The 17,544-nt window shown below is 48.7% G+C and overlaps 2 protein-coding genes across 3 annotated transcripts in view; one reads left to right on the top strand and one right to left on the bottom strand.

Annotated features, from left to right (window-relative positions):
* Positions 1 to 16,645, top strand: part of METTL9 (methyltransferase 9, His-X-His N1(pi)-histidine) — a 32,528-nt gene extending 15,883 nt beyond the window's left edge. Inside the window, exons 4-5 of one of the 2 annotated variants that reach the window (XM_077316335.1) lie at positions 2,636 to 2,820; positions 15,811 to 16,645. In XM_077316335.1, the coding sequence (XP_077172450.1) occupies positions 2,636 to 2,820; positions 15,811 to 16,013 (388 nt within the window). In that variant the 3' untranslated portion in view covers positions 16,014 to 16,645. Of the gene's footprint in view, positions 1 to 2,635; positions 2,821 to 15,807 lie in introns of both variants that reach the window. The other variant, XM_077316334.1, reaches the window with a different exon arrangement.
* Positions 5,106 to 14,654, bottom strand: IGSF6 (immunoglobulin superfamily member 6). The gene is made up of 6 exons (XM_077316337.1): positions 14,540 to 14,654; positions 12,146 to 12,511; positions 10,518 to 10,615; positions 9,042 to 9,083; positions 7,699 to 7,779; positions 5,106 to 5,882 (listed from the first exon to the last, which is right to left on the bottom strand). Exons 1-6 carry the CDS (start codon positions 14,604 to 14,606, stop codon positions 5,841 to 5,843), a joined length of 696 nt encoding a protein of 231 aa, XP_077172452.1. The 5' UTR covers positions 14,607 to 14,654; the 3' UTR covers positions 5,106 to 5,840.
* Positions 16,646 to 17,544: the final 899 nt, after the last annotated feature.

Below are 17,544 nucleotides of genomic sequence, written 5' to 3'. Positions count from 1 at the left end.
CAGTGGGTTGACTCTGGTGTTTTGCTTAAGTGGCCCTGTTGTGTGTCCGGCCTCACCTTTGTCGTGCGTAAAACGAAGGTGGGCTGGGAGAAGAATCTTGAACAAAGGAACACGAGATAATAATAGAATCATCTAATTACTGAGTCGACGGTGGAGTGGTCACACTGCCTTATTAGTACTGGAGAAATCCAGGTTGACATCCCCAATTAGCATCCCCAGATCTATCTCTGCTTCCTTTCCACAGTCAAACCCACCTTACAGGGTTTTACACTTCCATACCGTGGGGAGGGGAGAACTTTCAGGAAAGATGGGTTTAAAATGGCAATAGGCAGATCTCTGGGTGCAGTTCCTAGATAAGGAGGGGTGAATCATAGAATCATGGAAGGGATCTCCTGGGTCATCTAGTCCAACCCCCTGCACTATGCAGGACACTCACAACCCTATCGCTCATCCACTGTCACCTGCTACCCCCTTGAGCCTTCACAGAATCAGCCTCTCTGTCAGATGGCTCTCCAGCCTCTGTTTCAAAATCCCCAAAGATGGAGAACCCACCACCTCCCGAGGAAGCCTGTTCCACTGAGGAATCGCTCTGACTGTCAGGAACTTCTTCCGGAGGTTTAGATGGAATTTCTTTTCATTAATTTCATCTCATTGGTCTGTCTGTCCCTCCAGGGCAAGAGAGAACACCTCTGCTCCATCCTCTATAAATTAAGATGTATGACATTTTTTTTTAAATTAATCTTTCAAAACACAGAACACTTTAGGCTATGCATTCTGAAAACCCTGAACTAAAGACCAGGAAGGGGAAGGCTTAGTTAAAGCTGGATCTCTAAAAGCTCAGAAGAACACTTTCTCTGAGTGTTACTGATTGCCCATTATGGCACAGATGAGCATCCCAACCACACAGGAAACTTGGGAAGAAGGAGAAGAGCTGTTTTTTTTTTTAACCTGGTTTTCACTCCCCGAAGGAGTCTCAAAGTGACTTACAAACACCTTTCTCTTCCGAGGAACCTGTGAGAATACCTCTAAGAGAATGGGGGCTGGCCCAAGGTAACCCAGCTGCCTGCCTCTGGAGGATCGGGTAATCAAACCTGGGTCATCAGATTAGAGTCCTCCACTCTGAACCACTACTCCATGCTGGTTTTAACACTTAGGAAAGATCCTGGTCTTTCCCACACATAAGCATGCGTAGCAGACAAAGTATTGCAACATGTTAAAAGTAGCACAGATAACCAAGCAACTGTGGTGGGGGAGTAGAAAACTCTCCTGGGTGGTCAACAGGAGTGTGTCCAGAGGAGGGCAACAAAGAGGGTGAGGGGTTTGGAGACCAAGACGTATGAGGAAAGGTTGGGGGAGCTTGGTCTGTGTAGCCTGGAGAGAAGATGACTGAGAGGGGATCTGATAACCATCTTCAAGTATTTAAAAGGCTGCCATATAGAGGATGGAGGAGAGTTGTTCTCTCTTGCCCCAGAGGGTCTGACCAGAACCAGTGGGTTGAAATTAATTCAAAAGAATTTTCAGTTAAATATCCGGAAGAAGTTCCTGACAGAGTGGTTCCTCATTGGAAAAGGCTTCCTCAGGAGGTGGTGGTTTTCTCCTTCTTTGGAGGTTTTTAAGCAGAGGCTGGGGAGCCATCTGACAAAGAGGCTGATTTTATGAACTTGGGCAGATTGTGAGTGGATGGGCAAGAAGGGATGTGCCAGGGTTTGTCTCTTGTGGCCCTTCCTTGCCCACCCAGGGAATTGCGGATCACCACTATGGGATGGTAGGTGAATTTCTTCCAGGCCAGGCTGGATTCTGGAGATTTTTGGTGGGGGAGGGGATCACTTGGGCATGAAATTGTGGTCCCTGTGGGTAGGCTGATAGCTGTGAGTTCTTGCATAGAGCAGGGGGTTGGACTAGATGACCCTGGAGTTCCCTTCCAACTCTATGATTCTGTCTGTGTTGGGTCAGTAATCCCCCTTTTTTTATAGCCACAGGAATCCTAGATCTTATTTCAGAGGCATGAACAGAGAAGCAGGCACTGAAACATCCCAGAATCACAAAGCTTAAAGGCCCAAACTGAGCCAACTGATGCAAAATTAGGAAACTACGGTTGTAACACAGGAGGAAGGAAGCTCTTTTTTTTGTTGTGAGTTAGAGAGAAAGAGAGTGGGGAAACAGGTATCTTGAGGCTGCAGAGCAGGTTTCCCAATTGTGGTAGATTGTGCGGAAAAGCCTCTTCCGAACAGGGAACGGCCCGTGTCACTCAGGGTGGCCCAACCGTGGCTCTCCAGATATCCAGGGACTACAATTCCTATGAGCTCCTGCCACAGTTGGGCCTCCCTGGGCTAAGAATTTGTTTCCTCTCTTCATTTCTTTTTTTTTTTTAATCCCACATCCCATAAAACGAAAGCACAGCTTCTCATTGTGCCGCAGCTACCTGGGTTCCTAGCAGCAGGCTAGACTAGCCCCATCTTCTCAGGGCTCGGAAGCTAAGCCACCGTTTGGCCGCTCCCGCCTTTAGGTCACGAGCAAGGCCTGACCCTTCCCTCTATCCCCACGCCTGCCCCTTATTGTGGCTGTATCTTGAGTGCTCTGCCTGTGCCCCATTGCAAGTCACCCTTTGCTTTCCTCCCCCCCCCCCCCTCCGCAGAGTGCTCGGCATCAACGAATGGCAGAACACGGGGTTCCAGTACGACGTCATCAGCTGCTTGAACCTGCTGGACCGCTGCGATCAGCCACTGACTGTATTAAAAGACATTAGGAGCGTCCTGGAGCCCACGAGAGGCCGGGTCATCCTAGCCCTGGTTCTTCCCTTTCATCCCTATGTGGAAAATGGTAAGTGGGATTTCCGCCAAGCTAGCTTGTCAAGGGCTTCCCGCCGTCTCGGTCCGTTGCAGGGCGGAAGTGCTCGAGACGGCGCTGCAGAGCGTACGGAAAGCTCTCGGGCGATTGCACCTGTGACGGTCCTCAGCTGCTCTCGGCTCCCTTTCAGCATGCAGCGTACCTGCCTTGGTTAGCGGGGGTCGAAAGGACTGCGTCTCTTTGGCCTAGAGAGGTGCTCTTGGTCAGTGCTGGTTTTTCTGTGAGAGGCTGCCCAGCAGGATCCGCTTCCACCATGGATTCAGTTCAGACTAGCCATGGGGTAGTGCGATTGTCCGAATGCGGCCACTGGATCTGACTAGCGGTTCAAAACAGGACCGGTGTTTGGTTTGTTAGCCACAGGTTGCCTTTCCTACGGATAGAATCCTAGAGTGGGAAGGGGCCATGCAGGCCATCTAGTCCCACCCCCTGCTCAACGCAGGATCAGCCCTAAGCATCCAGGAGAAGGATCTGTCCAACCACTGATTGAAGACTAGCTGCCAACAGGAACCGCTCTCTGCCCTCCTCCAACCTTTCAGATCCTTCAAGAGAGCCATCCTGTCCCCTCTCAACCTCTTATTTTCCAGGCTGAACATTCCCAAGTCTCTCAGCCATTCCTCATAAGGTCTGTTCCCCAGGCCCCAGATTGTCCTCATCGCTCTCCTCTGCGCCCTCTCAATTTTGAGGTTTGAACTTGGGCTCTTTGGCCTAATCCACTTTAAAGGAAAGTGGGTCCACGGTGACTTCTTCTCTGCGGTCTGGAGAGTCCCCCTATCCTGGACAATCTCCTGCAGAAGAAGACTTAAATTATATACAGCAGAGGTAGTCGACCTGTGGTCCTCCAGAGGTCCATGGACTACAATTCCCATGAGCCCCTGCCAGCAAATGCTGGCAGGGGCTCATGGGAATTGCAGTCCATGGACCTCTGGAGGACCACAGGTTGACTACCCCTGATATACAGTTTTGTACTGAGTGTGTAGAAAAAAAGCCATGAGGCCCAGGAGTTCTGACAGATACCACCATGACACAAGATTATCGTTTTGGCCTGTTTTGAAAGGTAAAGAAGGGTTTGCACATCATACATTGTAAAAACCGGATGCATTCTTGCTTGCCTTGCCTGGTTCTTGCGCTACAATTACAAACCTCAGACCCCGTGCCCCCCCCCCTCCTTTATGTTTGCAACTTCTAAGATTTCCTGGTCGTCTTCTTCTTTTCTCCTTTTTGTCTTCACTTTCTCACCTCTTTCAAGTCCAGGATGTGGCTTGGGAGCCACAAAGTAAAACCCGAACCCAACTTCCTGGCACCACAAGTGATGAGAAACCAATTCAGGTCAGGGTTTCCCCACCGCCTCCTTCCTCCGTGTGTCAATCGTCATGTTTACGCCAAGCTGGCCAGCATAGTTAATGCAGCTCTCTGCGCCTGAGGTGGGCTGTGTGTTAAGTGGCAGAGACTGTTCAGAAAATGAAGGCAATGAATGAAGGATGGGGGATTAAGGTGGTTTAGATTTGACTCTGGTGGTGGTGAATGCCATCCAGTTGCAGCCAACTTATGGCACTGTGAGAGTCCAGCCGATCGCTTTTAGTAAAAACTCCAATTGTGAAGAAAGTTTCTTTATTGTAAAATACAGTGATGCTTCACTCCTGAGATCTTTGCTAAGACTAACGTTTTGTGCCCCCTGCTCCCCCTGTCAGTCCATTTGGGCATGAAGATTCTGGGATATCTTTCTTCAGTTAACAAGAGAGACATAACCGCCCCTCAAGGCCGCATCTCTAGGAAATAGCTAGAGCAGGAGTTGCCCCACAACTAGCTAATTCTCCACTGCAGCCTTTCTCAGCTTGGTTACCATTCTTCGAGAAACCCTGGAAATGACACAATTGTGTAGAAAATGGTTGAGAAGCATAGCTCTGCTCATGCCCACTTGGGTCCCTCCCCACCGCCTCCAGGCCCATCATTGGCCATTTTGGGAGGGCGAGGTCATATCACTTGATAAATGTTTAACAGATTTTAAAAATCTGTTAAAAAAATTAATTAACTCCAACCCGTTGGGGGAACCCTGCCAAGGCCGTCAAGGAACCCCGGGATTTCACAAAAACGTGGTTGAGAAAGATTCAAGTGGGTCGCCGTGTTGGTCTGAAGTAGCACAACAAAAATAGAGTCTAAGAACACCTTTAAGACCGACAAAGATTTATTCAAGGTGGGAGCTATCGAGTGCATGCACAGAGTGCATGCACTCGATAGCTCCCACCTTGAATGAATCTTTGTCGGTTTTAAAGGTGCTGTTGGACTCTTTTTTGTTGTGGTTGAGAATTGGCCAGCCAGGTCAGGGCAGAAGTACCTCTACAAACTCTGCTGTTCGGAGCCAGAAAGTCAGGTTTACCTGACTGAGAACACACCTAACCCTTATTAATTCCCCCCCTTCTCTCTCTGACATACACAACTGTACAATGTGTACTTTTTTTTTTCTTTTCAAATAGTCTTTATTGCAATTTTGTTGGGAAAAGTTTTAAAACAATACTCGGGGGGGGGGGGGGAAATATAGAGCAAAGACTCCCTGATTTATCTAGGACCAATATAAGGAAAGTTACAAACATATCCCAAACGTTCTCTTTTTTTCCCTGTTCTCTAAAATCTATTCTTAGTCATCAAACCCACAAATCATTAGTTAATTTTTCCTGTTTCCTGCCAAAAAGTCCCAAAAGGATTTCCCGTTAGCAATAAATGTAGATACTGTCTTTTCTCTAATCCCAAAACTAAGCTAATCCATCCCTGCAAATTCCACCCTCTTCCCCAACCAGTCCTTAATTGTAGGGGCTGCGTTCATATTTTGTCAAAGGTCTGCTATTTTCATTGCAGTCCTTTCTCCGGTGTCACGTGGAAGAGGCCCCGGGTCCCAAGACTGGTCATCTACAGCTCGGTCAATACCCCATGTCAGATTTATTCATTCCCTAAGCCGTTGTTCAAACTATGTTCAGAAGGCTGTTCTGTTCTCTTACAGTTCACTTGTTTTGGTAGATAGTCTCTTTTCCCAAGCGTTGCTTCTGGGGAAGAAAACAAAAACAACCCAACTGTTGCCACTGGCCAGCAAGAAGGACCAAGGCCACCGGGTGGGGGTGTGTGGACTGCACGGTGGGAGGCTCAGCATCTTTATGCACCCCCTCACACCGGTGGTTTGGAGTTTGGGGCTGGGTTGTCTCCAGTATGTTGATGACATTCGCATCCATCTCCCCATGGATGGCTGACCAGAATATGTCCCCCTATTCTAGGGGGCCCAGGGGCTGGATGGCTCTGACAGACTAGGTTGAAGCTAACCGCACGGGCGGAATGGGGCCTTTGGAGCTCAGACGCCATTTGGAGCAATCCCAAATTGTGATTGGAGGGGTTTTCCAAATCGATTAAGGCTAGTTAGTTAAACCGGATTCAGCCCCTGTGGTTTTCCGTTGAAACAAATCGCGAATAAATCTTTATTTTTCTAGCCCGCCCTTCCAATACAGCTCAGGGCGGGGGACGACATGCTTAAAAACAACAAATTACGCTAAAACATAGACATAATCTGGTTCCCCGCAATGCCCCCATCTCCAGCATTTCCTGATTGGAGTTAGCACAGTTCCGCAGGGCCTGTAAGACGGAGCTCTTCCGCCAGGCTTCTGGTGGGGAACAAAGCTAACATCTATCTACTTGCCTATTTATGGTCCCACCCACCATCTATTCACTTGTCTATCTATTTATGTATTGATCCGCTCCTAAAGTCATCCTGAATTCCTGGGAGAATTCAACACAATAGATTGTTGGGGGAGGGATGGGATTTTTAGCCGTCATGTTAGTAGATTGATGTTTTAATGGAAATTTTAATGGGATTAGTTCTTGTGACCCGCCTCGAGCCTATCGGGAGAGGCGGGAAATAAATCTAATAATAATAATAATAATAATAATAATAATAATAATAATAATAATAATAATAAATATTTTCTGGCAGTATCGTTGCTTTTTTCAGCTTGAGGAAGAGTGCTTGCACTCGAAAGCTCACGCCCTGAATAAATCTTCGCTGGTCTTAAAGGTGCCACTGGACTCTGATTTTATTCTGCTCCTTCAGACCAACACGCCTACCCATTTGAATCTATTCTTGTTTTAACCTATCACTGTCGATTTAAATTAATCTTTCATTGAATTTTATTGTAATTGTGTCTTTTTAATCTTTGGCACACCTGAGCCATCTCGCTGGGAGGCTGGTCTAAAAATCGACTAAACTGATGGCTGCTAAAGGCCCCCGACCATAGGCCAGGTGGAACAGCTCTGCAGAGCTAGCTGGTTAAGGTCCCACAGGGCCTCAGTTTCTTTAGTCAGAGCGTCCCACAAAGCTGGGGCGAGGGGTGAAAATGCTTAATAGTTGGCTCAACTGTGGTTAGACTTGATTCAAGTTTTGTGTGCTACTCTGGTTCGCTCCTGGGTATTTCCCCAACTACACAAGAAGAGCCCCGCTGGATCAGACCAGTGGCCCATCTAGCCCAGCCCTCGGTTTGACCCAGGAGCTGACCCAGCTGCCTCGGAGGACCAGCAAGCAGAGGCCGAGGCCTTTCCCTGAAGCTGCCTCCTTCCTCTGAGATTCAGACGTTTGGGGCCTCTGGATGTGCAGGTTCCCTTTAAACCTGGCCCCGGTTACTGTGTGTGTTAGTTAGATTCGCAGCAGGAACACGGCCGGCGCATTTTTGGTGTCCCTGATCAAAAAGGCGAGTGAGTCTGGCGGGGGCCTTAATTTGGACACCCCTGCCCCCAGCTTGCACTCCCCCCCCGCGCCTGCTGTTCCCAGCATGCTAAAACCATCCAGATTTCACCGTGTTTAGGTTAGCGGCCACTTACAGGATGACGGTTCAGCTTCTTTTTCTTTTTGCGCAGTTCCTGCGCGATAGCTTGAGAAATCGACGGCCCGTTCTCCTTGATCTGAAACGTATTTAAAAAGATGCTCTGGGAAACGTGCCGAAACCGAAGCTACGTTCCCTCGCGGCACTGCTGACGCGGCCAGCGAGCTCGTCCGCTGAGTCTTGGGACAGCCGCTGAGCACAACCCCATCCTCTCCCTGCTAAGCACTTTCAGTGCTACAGAAGAAGAGTTGGGTTTTATACCCTGCTTTTCACTGCTTTGGAGGAGCCTCAAAGAAGCTTACAATCACCTTTCCTTCCTTCAAAAGACACCCCGTGGGGCAGGTGGAGCTGAGAGAGCTCTTCCAGGACTGCCCTGTGAGAATGGCGTTATCATGACTGCGACTAGCTCAGTGTCATCCCGCTGGCTGCATATGGAGGAGCAGGGAATCGTACCCGGCTCGCCAGATTAGAAGCCACTGCTCTTGACCACTCTTTCTTGGGGGCTGGGCTCTCGTGGCCAGACTTGCAATCAGTTTGTGGCCGGTACAAACACTGCCATCGAGATCTTGAGACACGGGAGCCGCCGGGCGTGGCTCTGTGTTCTCCCAAAATCTCGTGGCAGCGTGGAGCAGCAGCTGGACAGATGCTTGAGGCTGATCCTGCATTGAGCAGGGGGTGGGACTAGATGGCCTCTCTGGACCCTTCCAATTCTAGGATTCTATGTAGTTAGGTCCCCCTCACTGATGGTCTTCAAGCAGGTTGGGCAGATCCTTATCTTGGATGCTTGAGGCTGATCCTGCACTGAGCAGGGGGTGGGACTAGATGGCCTGCATGGCGCTTTCGAACTCTGTCATTCTACTAGGTTTCTCCTTTATACCTGGCCCCGGTTACTGTGTGTGGCGGGGGAGGCGGGGGCTGATTCAGCAGCCACAGCAGACCCTGGATTGGGCAGTCCTTTAAGGTATGGCCCATTTCTGTCTGCCATTTTGCACCACTCCCTTTCTTCAGCTGGGGAAAGCAGTGCCAGGGTCTTGTGGCTGCAGATTTTGCCTTGCCGCTGAGGTTGACTTTTATTCGCCAGAGGCAACTGGGCGAACACCTGATTTACAGGGCCGGTTAGCAGTCTGGAAGCTCCGTGGCCTGAAATACATATGTTTCAAAAAGCACGCAAATCCATTAGCATAGAATCATAGAATCATAGAGTTGGAAGGGGCCACACAGGCCATCTAGTCCAACCCCCTGCTCAACGCAGGATCAGCCCTAAGCATCCTAAAGCATCCAAGAAAAGTGTGTATCCAACCTTTGCCTTCTGTCTCGTTGGACTGAATAAGTGGCACTTACCCCAGAGTTGCAGCCTCCTTGCTTGGTTTCCTTGGCTTTGGGCTGCAAGAAACAAGAAGGAGGACAACATCAGCTTGGATCTGATACCTTTTCCCACTGGGGTTCCTCTTTGCCTTTTGCAGAGGCCGTTCTCCTTGGTGGCCAGGTACTTCCATGCTGGCACAATTAGACGCTGCCCTGAACCCCAATGACCCTTTCTTCAGAGATCTCCCATTCTGGGATTTGAGGTTCACCAGAAAGAAAATCATGTGGAGGAAGAAAGGAGGAGAGGAGATTGTGGGGAGAGGTGGCGTTACCATGGCCCAGTTGCCCAGAGGAGTTATCATGGCCCAGTTGCACATTGTTCTTTACGCACCGCTGCTCTGAATGGGGTTCAGAAGATGTGGTGTCAAGTGAGCAGATCTGCCCTGGTCACATTTAGTAGGAACCCGAGCAGAAAAGCAGAATTTACAGAAGTCACTAGACCAGGTTTTCATAAAACCCTGGGGATTCTTTACAGTTATGGGTTATGGGTGGGAGTTATTTTTATACATATACTAGATTCAAAGCCCGTTGTTAAGAACAGGCTTTGAAGGGCCCCCCACTTAAGGGAGTGGGTGCCCCCCCCCTTGGGCCAGCGGTCCTGCAGCAGGAGGCTCCCTATTGGCCCGGGAGTTCTGTCGCCGCAGTCAGCCCCGCCCACTCTCCACCCACTTACCCCTTAACGCAATATGATGTAGGAAAGCTTTAAAATGTGTTAAAATATTTATCAGGTGATATGGGGCTATTTGGTCATGTTGACTTGAGAGCCAGTTTGGTGTAGTGGTTAGGAGTGCAGACTTCTAATCTGGCATGCCAGGTTCGATTCCCCGCTCCCCCACATGCAGCCAGCTGGGTGACCTTGGGCTCGCCACGGTGCTGATAAAGCTGTTCTGTCTGAGCAGTGATATCAGGGCTCTCTCAGCCTCACCCACCTCACAGGGTGTCTGTTGTGGGGAGAGGAAAGGGAAGGGGATTGTAAGCTGCTTTGAGCCTCCTTCGGGTAGGGAAAAGCGGCATATAAGAACTAACTCTTCTTCTTCTTCTTCTTCTTCTTCTTCTTCTTCTTCTTCTTCTTCTTCTTCTTCTTCTTCTTCTTCTTCTTCTTCTTCTTCTTCTTCTTCAGGCCAATGATGGGCCTGGAGGGGGTGGGAAGGAAAGGGGCCCCAGGTGTGTGGGTCCACAGCTATTTTTCCCAACCATGTTGCGCTCGATTGCGCCACTTCTGGGGTTTCTCGAAGCCTAAAAAAATGTTTCAGTGGTTTCTGAAAGTCTGGCTCAGAAAGGCTGAACTAGACTGTGGTGTTCAAAATTCCATCTCTCCCTAATTTTTTTTTTAAAACCTCACAAACCTTAGTGTGCAAAACCCCCCAAAACTGGTCTTGAATTTACCCTCTGGAATTGGGGGATTGCACATGGCAGCGAAATCGCGTATCCACGATGAAGCATTTCGCCTACCTTGGAGAAGACTTTAAAACTTGCAAACAGGGCGATGACGTAGACGGACAGTAGCGACACAACTCCCGACATAACGTAGACGTCTGCCTTCTTGCTTGCTTTTATCCAAGGCGTGGGGAAGAGAGGGGAAATACGTTCAATTGTATAATTCTGGAGCAATGAGAATGGTTGTATGTGATGAGAATTTCTGCTGGGGAAGGGAGGAGGAGAAGAGACTTTCATTGGCCACTAAAACCCCTGCTGGGGTTCGTAGAGGCCAAAATCTACTTGGGCGTAGAGGATGGTGAGGAAGAGAACTGGGCAAGAGTGATACAATACATCCCACTGATGTTATATAGCCCTTTGTCCCACCTGATGCTTCCAGACCGTTGTTTACTAGGTTATCTTACCACTTAATTTCATTCCTGCCGAACTCTGAACAGTGAGTCTTTAGGGTATTGGGGAGATGAAAAAGCCCCCTTTTGGCAGGCCCTAAGTGAACAGGTCAGTCTTCGAATCCTACAATCGGAAGGGACCCTCCAGGCCATCTAGTCCCGTCCCCTGCTCAATGCAGGATCAGCCTCAAGCATCCAGGATAAGGATCTGCCCAGCTGCTGCTTCAAGACCGCCAGTGAGGGGGAGCTCCCCACCTTCTTAGGCAGCTGGTTCCTGCAAGGTCAAGATCATAAAGCACTTGAAAGCAAAAGAGGTGTGAGAGGCCACTGCACATAGTTGAAACAGGTTAAAAAAAGGTCAAAGGGGAACAACACAAAACAGGTCAGAAAAATCAGGTCAAGCAGACCATTGCATATGAAACAGGTCCAAAAGAAGTACAGGGCGAGATCATAAAGACAGGCGTGTGGGCTATGGACAGAATCATAATTGTATCAGAGGGGACCAAGAGGCAGCGAAAGGGATGTGGCTCAGTGCAGGGTGCATGCTGAGCAAGCAGAAGGTCTCCAGCTAAGGGGCATTGGAGATTGGATGGAACCTTTCTCTGCCTGAGACCCTCCTCTGGGAGTCAAAGAAAACTATACAGGAGGAAGGAAGGAAGGAAGGAAGGAAGGAAGGAAGGAAGGAAGGAAGGAAGGAAGGAAGGAAGGAAGGAAGGAAGGAAGGAAGGAAGGAAGGAAAAGACAGATGGAAGGGAGGGAAGGAAGGAGGGAAGGGAAGGAAGGAAGGAAGGAGAGGTGGCTTTGCCATTGTTTTCCTCCCTCTCTCCTCCCTTCCCTTCCTTCCTTTCCACTCCATTTCCTTCCTTCCTTCCTTCCTTCCTTCCTTCCTTCCTTCCTTCCTTCCTTCCTTCCTTCCTTCCTTCCTTCCTTCTCCCTGTGCTTCTTCATCCCTTCCCTCCCCTCCCCTCCCCTCCCCTCCCCTTCCCTCCCCTCCTTCTGGGGTGGCCTCCATGGGAGACATCCACTTGCTCGCCCTGGCTCGCCTGCTTCATTTCCAAGCTAGCCTGGCTTCTTCAGGCAGCTGTGAAAGGTAAGGCTGAGATTTCTGTGCCATTGTGGATCAGGGTGGGGGGCACAGAGAACCACCCAAGAGAGGCCAGCTTGGGAGGGAAGGGGAGCAATGCGAACTCTTATCACCGGAAGGGGGTGCTGTTAGGGCAGCGATGAGCACCAAAATCCAAAGCAGCCACGAACCTCTTATTGTCACCGTCGTTCCTTCCCCGGTCCGCTTGGAGCGGGGGTCGGCTGAACGTCTGAACGCGACCCCACAGAAGTAGATGGCGCTGTCCCCTGCGCTGGCGTTGTAGATCTGCAGGGAAGCCTGCTTTTGAGGCACGGTGCTGGTGGCTTGGAATTTCATGCTCGGTGTGCATTTCGGCGTGCACAGAACCTCGTGGGTGTGGGCCAGGTACCGGAACCAGAGGACTGTGGGTAAGGAGCCTTCGCACCCGTCAGTGAAGAATTCGCAGGGGATCGTGATGTTGCTTGAAGCAACGTCCTCCAGGGATGGAGGCTGAGTTACTTGGATGACCGCGCAAGGTTTATCCACTGCGGCCTGCCCTGTTAAGAAAAGATGAGTGTACCTCCTCTCCTTCTCCCCCCTCCCGTGTCATAAATCAGCCTGATCGATACAAGGCTCAAGATGGAGCTTTTCGGGATAGATTGGCTGTTTTTTTGTTTTGTTTGTTTCTTAGTGCAGCTTGTCCACAGTTGAAAGCTTGTGAGTTTCCTCTCTGAATGTCCCTAACATGGGAGGGCAGAAATGGTGATTTGGGTTGGATGGCAAAGGAAAGAAGTTACTTCCGTGTGCCATGAAGCATGTCAAGAATCCTAGAGTTGGAAGGGACCTCCTGGGTCCTCTAGTCCAGGGGTAGTCAAACTGCGGCCCTCCAGATGTCCATGGAATACAATTCCCAGGAGCCCCTTGCCAGCGGGGGCTCCTGGGAATTGTAGTCCATGGACATCTGGAGGGCCGCAGTTTGACTACCCCTGCTCTAGTCCAACCCCCTGCACCATGCAGCACAACTACCTGTCCATCCACGGTGGCCCCAATTTCATGCCCAAGTGATGCACCCACCACAAAAAATCTCCAGAATCCAGCCTGGCCTGTAGGGAATTCACCTACCATCCCAGTTCATAAAATCAAGCAGAGACGACCTGTCAGCCGAAGATGAATAAACAGAAAGAAATTTCCAAGCTGGCGATGGCAAAAAGCTTTATTCAGAACGCGTTCCTAGGTATAAAACCTCGTTTTCGTATTTTGCTTTCTCAGTAAACTTATTTCTGAATAGTTTTTTTCCCCCCAGGGATACAAACAAAGTCTTCAACACACTACCTTATCTTTTATATACCTTAAACTTTATATTTTAAGCCATAGAACTTGGGTCTATTAATATCAGTTTATTCCTTTCTTCGAAGTCTGGACAAACATCAGCTTTCCATTTTATATCAATTTATATATGAATAAATACGTTTTGCCGTGTTGATAGTTCTAGATGCTGTCACCATATATTAAAATATCCCTTCCAAAATGTCTGGTTATTTCTCAGGCAATGTTCCTAATAACATATGTTTGGCTTCTGTAAGAGATTTAAAATTTAATGCATTTTTACATTCCGATAGCTTCCAAAAATTCATATTTTTAAACGACAAAGTCACCAACACGTCTAGCTCGGCCCTAAGTGGAAAGGAAGCTTAAAGCAACAAGCTGTTTGCAATACTTCCTTCTCTCTTTCCTTGTCTTGCAGGGAGGGGCAGCCTAAAAATCAAAACCCAACCAAAAGATCTATTATGAGAAGTGCCTTTCCCCAACTCTTTCAAGCCAGTAGACAGGGTCATTAATGGGGAGACTAAAATGCCCAAAAAATTTCAAAAGTTTGATGGAGGAGGAGGAAGGACTGCTAAACGCTGGGTTAAAATTCTTGCAAGGGAATTTGTCAAACTACTCTTTCTCTCTACCTGACCGGCATATGAGCGCTGCAAACAGATAGCTCTTGGAATAGATTTGGCATTGGAGAGCCACCAACCCCTGTCCCAGGTCACTTTTCTGCTCTGCATCTGAAGCCTGCCTTTTCAGAGGTGGGGAGAAGAGGGGACACCTTTTGCACAAACCTGCCCACTTTCTTCAGGGCTGCTTTTGACAAGGTGTGCCTTGGGTCTCACAGGCTCCTTCCGGTTTCTTGGGAGCGTGTCCACACGTTCTAGGTCTGCTCTGGTCTTGGTCCAAAGCAAACGAAACCAACAGGCAAAAAGTTGTGTCTTCGTGGGACTCATTAAATGCAATCCTGAATAATATTTGCAACCAAAATTATTAGCTAACTGTTTTCCAAACACAGGCAGGGTTATCTACTTAAACATTTATACCCCGCTTTTCTCCCCAAAGAATCATTCTCCCGGCTGACCTTTTGTCCTCACAACAGTAGGTTAGGCTGTGCAAAAAAAAGAGGGCAAAGGTTTTATTTCTCACCATTTCTGCTCTGCTCTTGGTCCCAGGCCTTGGCTCAGCTCAGTCACTTTCCCCAATTTCCTTTTTATCTGAAAATAAACAAACCTCTTATTGCAGTGATACTCAGGCGCAGAAATCCCTACCTGCGCAGTATAACAGCCAGGTGATCTCCGTTGCCAGAATGAAAGCTCGGGGTTTGCATGTTGCCATTTCGGTCGCAGGTTTACTCCCCAAAGAGCTTCTGCTTCGGCAGATAGAAGTCAATGATATGTGTAAGCAGAAGTGAACCAGGACGCTGGTTGGTAGTGACTCTTCTCTGCCTGCGTTGCCCAATCTGGGAAACTTGTAGACGTAAATATAGCACTGGGTGCCGGTCACAGGAGTAAGCTAGGCCGACGGTTACTCAACAAGCACGCTAGTGACTAGGGGCCGCCACTCAGGGATCAGCTGAGAACATCTGGATTGCGATGACCAAACGGTGGCTCTCCAGATATCCATGGACTGCAATTCCCACGAGCCCCTGCCAGCAGGTTCTTATGGGAATGGTGGTCCATGGACATCTGGAAAGCAACAGTTTGGCTACCGGTGGCCTACTGCGAGGGAGAGAAAATGGGTATTCTTGAGGGAGCTGTCAAGGGTATTCTGATTCTGATTCAAAGTTCTGCAGGGCCTGGAAAACAGAGCTCTTCCGACAGGTCTTTGGTTGAAGCCAGGTAGATCGAGGGCCCCTCCTCAGGCATCGCCAGAACATCGGTGAGCCCCATTTCCCGAGGCGGACAGTTGCCTGGATAGGTTGGCAGGGCGTGGGTGGGGTGGGGGGCAGTGTTGCTGCTTGTCTTTGGTGAGTTGTGTCGTTTTAATAGGATCATTGTCAAGAATAGCAGGATATGAATGAATGAATGAATGAATGAATGAATGAATGAATGAATGAATGAATGAATGAATGAATGAATGAATGAATGAATGATGGTTCAAGCTAACAGGAAATAGTTTATTAGTTTAGTTAATGAACAGGTAACAGGAAATCTCTCTGCTGCCTAGTTAAGATCTGACACTTACTTCTTCCCTTGTGTCTTCTTAGATCAGCCAGATAGGTTGGCAGGGGGTGGGTGGGTGAGTGGCAATATTGCCACTTGACTTATGTGAGTTGTGTAGTTTTAATAGGGGGTTTCAAGGCTGTTGTGTGGATGCCTCTTCCCCCCCCCCCTGGCCAAGCCACTTCCTCTGCCGTGACCCCCTCAAAGGAGTCCTGACCCCCAGGGTGGGAACCACTGCAATAGAAGAAGGCAACCTCATTGGGGGGGGGGGGATTCACAAGCAGCTTGCCGAAATATTTGCAGGCTTGGGGCCTTTGCAAGTCACAAAGTCTGCTTTTGCTACCTTTTAACGGCCAATCTCTGTGCTTCCTCAGTAGGTGGCAAATGGGACAAGCCTTCCGAATGGCTCGAAATCAAAGGACACACGTGGGAAGAGCAAGTGAACAGCCTCCCGGAGGTTTTCAAAAAAGCCGGCTTTGCCATAGAGGCTTTCACCAGACTGCCGTACTTGTGCGAAGGGGACATGTACAATGACTTCTACGTCTTGGACGACGCCGTCTTCGTGCTCAAGCCCATCTGAGCGCGTCGTCCCCCTTCCCCTGCCCCCGCCCCGCCCCGGTCAAAGCCAAGAAACAGCCTGTGAATGAAGCGTTTTTGATTCTCTCTCTCTCTATCTCTTTTTTTTTCCTATTAATTGCAAGACGGGAGGAAGGAAGGAGTTTTTTTTTTTCTTTTAGTGGTTGTCATTTGAAATCAACACCATGTATGAAGACGTCTTAAGAGGTCAAAATACTAATTTCTTTGTAGTAGGTAAAAGGAGGGGAAAAAAAGGACATTTTTTTTTTAAAAAGGCAGAACTGTTCCCTTGTTGATTTCGTACCCCCTGCCCCTACAACGCACCTGCAATCCGACAATAAATCAAAGATATTTTTGATACTTAAGGACAGTTCGACTCACAGCCCAACAATACCCGGGATGCCGCACCAATGGGTAACGTTTCAGCTGTTGGTTGTTGATTTTTAATTATTTTTGGGGGGTTGGTTTCTGTTCATCGACAGACCGTGCTGGCAATAAGCGGTCCATTCTATGTAAGACAGGAACCCAAGTTGATGAACAAGATGAATGGACTTTTCTTCCATGTTTAATGACATTATTTTATCTGTCTTCAGCACATGTTTTTAATCATGCTAATAAAAACTTTTTTTGAGATGACACTCGCTTCTGAGGTTCATTTCTAAGGATGGAGCCCAGCTGGAGGGGGCCTTGTCTTTTCTCGCACACAGAACATGGAAGAACCCCCTTCTCTCCAGGAGGGGTTTTGGACCGGTGGTAGAGTGGTCTGCTTTGCATCAGCCCTCTTACCGCGTGAAAAAGAGGGCTGGCCAAGTGGAATAATCCAAACTAGAAAAATTCAACCAATTGGCTACTACAAAAATGTAATCGTTTTTGTTTATAATTATTCCAATTTATTCTGTAGATATTGCCTTCATATCTTTGATGTACAAACCTAAACCAAAACGGGTTCCGGATAAACATTTCTTTTTCCTTTTTCAGTATCCCGTTTACAAAGTTGTTTTCTTCCTCAGTGGTTATTATCATATAAGTCAGGGGTAGTCAAACAGCGGCCCTCCAAATGTCCATGGACTACAATTCCCATGAACCCCTGCCAGGGGCTCATGGGAATTGTAGTCCACGGACATCTGGAGGGCCACAGTTTGACTACCCCTGAATTTTAAGCAGTCCCTTGGGCTCAGAGTTTCATGGAGGTTTCTCTACTGCTCCTTGGGGAACAGGTGAGGTGAAAGACGGCTGCCTGTCAGAGCGGACAATTCTGTCTTTGATAGGCTAGTGGTCTGGCTCCGTATATAGAATCATAGAGTTGGAAGGCCATCTAGTCCAACCCCCTGCTCAACGCAGGATCAGCCCTAAGCAAATATGGCCGCTTCACGTGTTTGTATGACTCCAGAAACATTGTCCCCTCTGAATGGCAGCAGAGATCTGTCCCAGCTCCTCTTAACAGGCGGTAGAATTAGAGACCCTTTCAGAGGCAGCTCGGTGTCGCGGTGAAGAGCGATGGCTTCTAATCTGGCGAGCCGGGTTTGATTCCCCGC

The sequence above is a fragment of the Paroedura picta genome, chromosome 17, assembly GCF_049243985.1.
Source record: "Paroedura picta isolate Pp20150507F chromosome 17, Ppicta_v3.0, whole genome shotgun sequence".
Classification (NCBI taxonomy): domain Eukaryota; kingdom Metazoa; phylum Chordata; class Lepidosauria; order Squamata; family Gekkonidae; genus Paroedura; species Paroedura picta.
This window is presented reverse-complemented; position numbering and strand designations above follow the sequence as displayed.